This window comes from Pteropus alecto, unplaced genomic scaffold, assembly GCF_000325575.1.
Source record: "Pteropus alecto unplaced genomic scaffold, ASM32557v1 scaffold5, whole genome shotgun sequence".
In the NCBI taxonomy this organism is placed as follows: domain Eukaryota; kingdom Metazoa; phylum Chordata; class Mammalia; order Chiroptera; family Pteropodidae; genus Pteropus; species Pteropus alecto.
In genome coordinates this window covers 2,353,447-2,359,009 of record NW_006441953.1, presented here as the reverse complement: position 1 = coordinate 2,359,009, position 5,563 = coordinate 2,353,447, and the positions used below count along the sequence as shown (strand labels likewise).

The 5,563-nt window shown below is 36.9% G+C and overlaps 1 protein-coding gene across 2 annotated transcripts in view; it reads right to left on the bottom strand.

Moving 5' to 3' along the window:
• The window catches only part of NFKB1 (nuclear factor kappa B subunit 1), an 89,116-nt gene that overhangs the window by 17,868 nt on the left and 65,685 nt on the right, over nt 1-5,563 (bottom strand). For both annotated transcript variants that reach the window (XM_006918874.3, XM_006918875.3), the window contains exons 11-14: nt 4,755-4,898; nt 3,537-3,626; nt 2,045-2,230; nt 704-845 (exon numbers count right to left, since the gene is read on the bottom strand). In XM_006918874.3, the coding sequence (XP_006918936.1) occupies nt 704-845; nt 2,045-2,230; nt 3,537-3,626; nt 4,755-4,898 (562 nt within the window). The remainder of the gene's footprint in view (nt 1-703; nt 846-2,044; nt 2,231-3,536; nt 3,627-4,754; nt 4,899-5,563) is intronic.

Below are 5,563 nucleotides of genomic sequence, written 5' to 3'. Positions count from 1 at the left end.
AATGGGAGGCATGGTGTCGGGAATGTTAGACTCTCACACAATGTGGGTTAAGGCGGTCATGAGTCTGATCCACTCACAGACTGGTGACCATTCACAGAGGCAGGAGAGAAGGAACCAGCAACTGGGAAAGAATGACAACTGCCTCTTAATCATTTTGTTGTTGTGTCTTTCTTTCTTTAAGTCTACAGACAAGTTCAGGGTGGTTTGGCCATAGACTCTGTTGTCTTTAGTGGGCTTTTTCTTGAGTACAATATCATTACAAATATACAGTTGGAGTAACAACTGCTTTCAAGACTTGGTAGGACCAAACTTTATTATTATATTATTTCAGTAAATAAAGCTAATATTATTATTCAAATAAAGAAATACTTGTTTATTAAATATTATTCCAAATTTTATTCCCATAAATAAAGCAAGGCTTTTCAAAAAATATTATTCCCCACACATATCTCAGTTTTCTTGTCCAGAATGTTGTACTCTTAGATGAGTATTCCAGCTTTTGTAGCGTCCAACAGGTAAGAGCCACAGGACAGGAGGAAAAAATTATGCTACTCAACCTTACTGACACCTTATTTTCTTTGAGAGAGTGTTCCAGTTACAGGACCCAATAATTTAATCAATTCTTTTCTAGCCAGTATGCATACAATGATTATCTCTCTTCCTTACCCTAAAACAACCCTTATCTGCAGAAGCCCTGACTTACCTGTCTCCATTCTCATCCTGCACTGTAGTGAGATGGCGCTGGACAGCCAGCAGCATCTTCACATCTCCTGTCACTGCGTAGTCAAATAGGGCATTGGCATGCCGCTTGGCAAGCTGCACAGCCTTCTCTAGAAAGAGGTTATCTGCAAGGCAATGACCATAGTCACAGTTGAGTTTCCTATATTTGCTCTACAGGTATGGCATGCTTGAGGCCAAAACCATCAGCATCAGTATTCTGATAACTTGATACACATCATTTTAGTCGAAAATGCTCCCTCTTTTCAATGCTTCTGGATTGTGTTCACTAGAAAAAGCACAACTGGACACTAGCTCACTGACAAGTATAGAGGCCGATCGGAAAAAACTGTCTAAGATTTGTTAGGGGAAAATAAATTCAGGAATGTCTGTTATTTTAATTTAAGGAGAACAATCAATCTCCAAATAATGGTGATTGGATTTTGCCATAATTATAAATCATCAATCTCTTGGTAAAATAATCCTTCATTGGTGTCTTGAACAACTCTCTTGTTAGGCCAAGTGTCAAAAACCAGTTTCTGCCATAGACAGGCAGACTTTCCATGAGCCATTGGTGTGTTTGTAAAGTTTGCTTCCTGAAGGTTAGGGGAAGGCAAATTGGAGCCTGTGGGCTCCTGTGCAAGGCCTGTTTTTACATGGCCCAGTAGCTTAGGATGGTTTGTACATTTTTAAAGGGATATAAAATATATGCGATAGAGACCATATGTGGCCGCCAAGTCTAAATATTTACTCTATTTCCCTTTACAGAAAGTCTTTTGAGTATAATCTAGGATGACCTAGGCTCCTGACATACACTCTAATGGGTACTGGTTCAAAATACCCAAAAAGGTACACTGTCCTTCCTAATTCTGATCCTAATCCTTTAAAAAGGCATTGGGATAAAAGGAAAAGTTCTTATTTTGAGGCAAAGTTCCACTTTAGTATGACAGTCAAGCTAAAGTCTAGAAAAGGAAGACTATTAAAGTTATAGAAATTGTTCTCTATTATCTGTGGTAGAAACGAATTAGGTTATCTTTCACGATATCCTGCATGATTACATTTGGAGAACGCATATGTAAATTTCTATACTTTATATTAAAAGATGACACTAGGAAGCTGGAAATCCCAGTGTGAATAAAGTGACCTGACACCTGCTTTTCAGAGGGCATACAGGAGTCTGAAGAGCACACCGAACTAGATATTGATATATCATCTTTAGTTTAACAAAAAATAAACCAGTCTTCTAGAAATAACTTGTATACCTAGAGCCAACCCATCCCCTCAGATCACCAACAGATACAACGTGATCATCTGTGTGCTCACTTACCCTGAAACCTAGCGTTCTCTTCCTTTACTCCCACTGTATACGTCAGAGCAGCCTCATCACCCCAATTGCCGGACTCCTTATCTTGCTCTGTGGTTTCGGTTACTTTCCCAGAGAGATTTACAGCCTTTCTGTCATCACTCTTGTCACAGTATTCAGGGTCATTTTTAGATGAGGTGTCTATGGTTCCTAAGAGAAAAGCAAAAACATCAGCTTTTTTTTTTTCAGTAAAATCTATTACTTAAGTCATAATTCGCTGTTTTAGTATAGGTCAAATAAAGGTAGGAGGCAAATTTACTACAAAGGGAAAAGAAAAACAATAATTTAAAATTCTTTTTAAAATGGTCATAAGTAACATGTTTTGGAGTGATTTTAAATTGTCACTTCTAAAAGACATTTTTTTAAATTGAGGTATAACTGACATATGACATTAATTTCAAGTGTACAATATAATGATTCAATATTTGTTTGTATTGTGAAATGATCACTACAGTAAGTCTAGTTAATATCTGTCAACATACACAGTTACAAAACTTTTTTTCTTGTGATGAGAACTTTTAAGATGTTAAAAGTTTTTTTTACACTTTAAAAAACTTACATCTCATTCTGTTTATTTGTAAAGGACAAAATGAAATAAAGCTCTTCTGTGAATTACAGGGAGGTAGAATTTTTAAAGTTCTTGAAAGCAGAGCAGTTATATTTTTCCTCTAATGCTTATTAATCAAGTTAGACACGATCTCAATTCATATTTTTTAGCGTGTGAGCGATCCAGTGTACCATTTTTGATCATTCTCTTTCAGGTGCGACTGTTTTCTGACAGGTACGATGAGAGCATTTAGGTTTCATGGGCAGGCCTGGTTCAAATCCTGGTCCTGCCACTAACAGATATGTACCTTCAGCAAGTGAATGAGCATTTCTGAACCTCGGTGTTCTCTGTCAAATGAAGATACGAGTATTTTCCTTACAGAGCAATCGTGACGATTACAGTTAAAACACGTGAAAGCAGTTGATGCAAAAACAAGCATTCAATACAAGGGAAGATTTCATCGTATTATTTCTTCAATGGGTACACTAGAATGGACATGTAATATAAACTAAGAACACCTGGTGTGACAACTGCTAATTAGGGGATGTATTTGATGGGAAAAGGCCATTCCTAAAAGATTCAAAATGTCTTCAAAAGTATAAGAGTTGAGAAAATAAGAGAGAGAATAGGTAAATTTGGTGACTTGTTTTTTGTTTGAATAGTCAAGTTTCTGTTTGTCCCCTTTTAATGTTCTTTTCTTTTCCTCGTTCATGCCATTTACGAAGTAAATATATAAGCATAAATGTAGCATCAAGAGTAGAATTTATACTTTCCCCAGGAAATATTTTTTTCAAAAAGTATCTTAGTTTATTTGCATTCATCAATTTTTTTCAAGATGATAATGTCATTGTGATAATGAATGAAAAACCTTTTTGTTCCTCAGTATTAAAACAAAAAATTATTACTTACCATGCTTCATTCCAGCATTAGATTTAGTGGTTCCAGGATGGAAGGTAATTCCTCCATATGTAGGAAAGCCATAGTGAGGGAAGCCATATCCTGAAACGGCAAGTAAAACAAAGGAACCCTCACTATGGTTTCTTTTACAAAGACTCAGCAATCTTAGGTGAGCACAGGCTGTGGTGTGGGAGGGCAGTGTGCCCATGCGGTGCTTCTGTTAACAGTTAGTAAGATGCATCATGGATGATCAGAACTCCCCTCAGGTAAAGTTTACACCTGGGCATCTCAGACAACTTCCAGGCTTGGGGCAGCCTAAGGGAGCCCACCGGAGACCATTCTAGAGAAAATAATCTCCCACATCCGTAGTGGGGAGAGGCTAATGATGAGCGGTCACCACCCAGACTCAGACTTGCCCACACAGAAGACAGGAAAACAATTTCTGGAGGAAAAAACTTAACCAAATGAAATATAGAAAAATATACTGACTCCTCAAAGGAAACATGGCTACCTTCATTCTTTCTCACATATTTTTGGTAGAAGCATAAACTGGTAAAACTTTGGGAAAGCAGCTGGTATCAGATGTTATACTAGCACAGTAATTTTACTTCGAATAATCTAATTAAAAAACAATCTGGAGAAAAAGAAAAGCCATGTGGATAGAAGAGTTGAGTATAGTATTTTACATAAAAAAAGCAGGAAAAAATAGTCAAGTAAGTTATATTATGGTTTGTTCACATGAAATATTATGAGTCATTAAAATGATGATTAAAAATTATGCTTATGTAAAGCTTAAATTACCATGGGGAAATGCTTATAGCAACCCGTTAGGGAAAAGCAGCATAAAACCTCTCTATACACAATCATAATGTGATGATAATAAATAGCTAATACAAACAAATGGATTAAAATACTGCACATAATGAGGATATGAAAAACTGTACTTGGGGAAAATGCATTAATATATACTATAATGCATGCATGAAAAAAATTAGAAGTAGTTAACCTTCTATGGCAGGATTTTATGTATTTTCAAATTTTCTGTAATTTTCAATATTTCAAAAGAATACCAAAATAAGTATGCCAAAAAAAAAAAAAAAAGAAAAGAAAAAAAGAGAGAATATATCAAAATGTTAACTCTACCCACAGACAAGCTGGAAAATCTAGGAAAAGAAAATTCACCACTCTCCTATGTGAAAAAACTTTAGAAAGAATACACTGGTTTCATACCTGGACCCGTGCTTCCAGCACCCCCTCCTCCACCGCCACTGCCATACATGCCTCCGCCTCCAGCCCCGGCACCACCGCCGCCGCCAAAACTATCTGAGAAATTGGGCATGAGCTTCTGCCGCTTCCTCTGCACTTCCTCTTTATCTGTCGTTAAAGGAAGAGAAACCAGGGGAGAAAGATTGATTCAGTTCCACTACTAGCCACAGAAAGAATATTGATTCTAATGGTATTTTTTAACATCTTAAAGGGAAACAGAAAGCACCCAAGGAGGAAGAGATGCCAAATTTCAAGAAGCATTATATTTATTCCAGTGATACAAAGACTGAGAACCAGCCTCAGAGAGACCACAGAACTGTACACGCCCAAATCTTCTCTGCAATAGTTTCTTAAGTCTCCAATGCTAGTCATATTAGGGAGAGATTAGATGTCCCATTAAAATTAAGATATTGAATAATTAAAACATTACTGAGCATTTTCACTTGGCCGTACAAAACAGCTATTGCTAACCAGCTAACATTTATTATATATGTCCAATGAGCTAAATGCTGGGGAATAGAGAAGTATGACATAACGTTTTGCTCTCAAGAACCCTATTTTAAGGTTTTTGGGGAAAGACTTAATTAGAGAGATAGCACTATAACACTGTTTATGTTAAGTGCATGGTGCAAACCAGTGTTTCAGGAGTTCATGGAAGGACTTCTAGGAAGTCCCTGTGGGCTGGAAAATTCAGGGAAAGCTTCCCCAAATCATCTTCATATCAGGAGAGGGCAAATGAAAGATGTTTTGGGAAGGGGGTATATAGGAAAAGT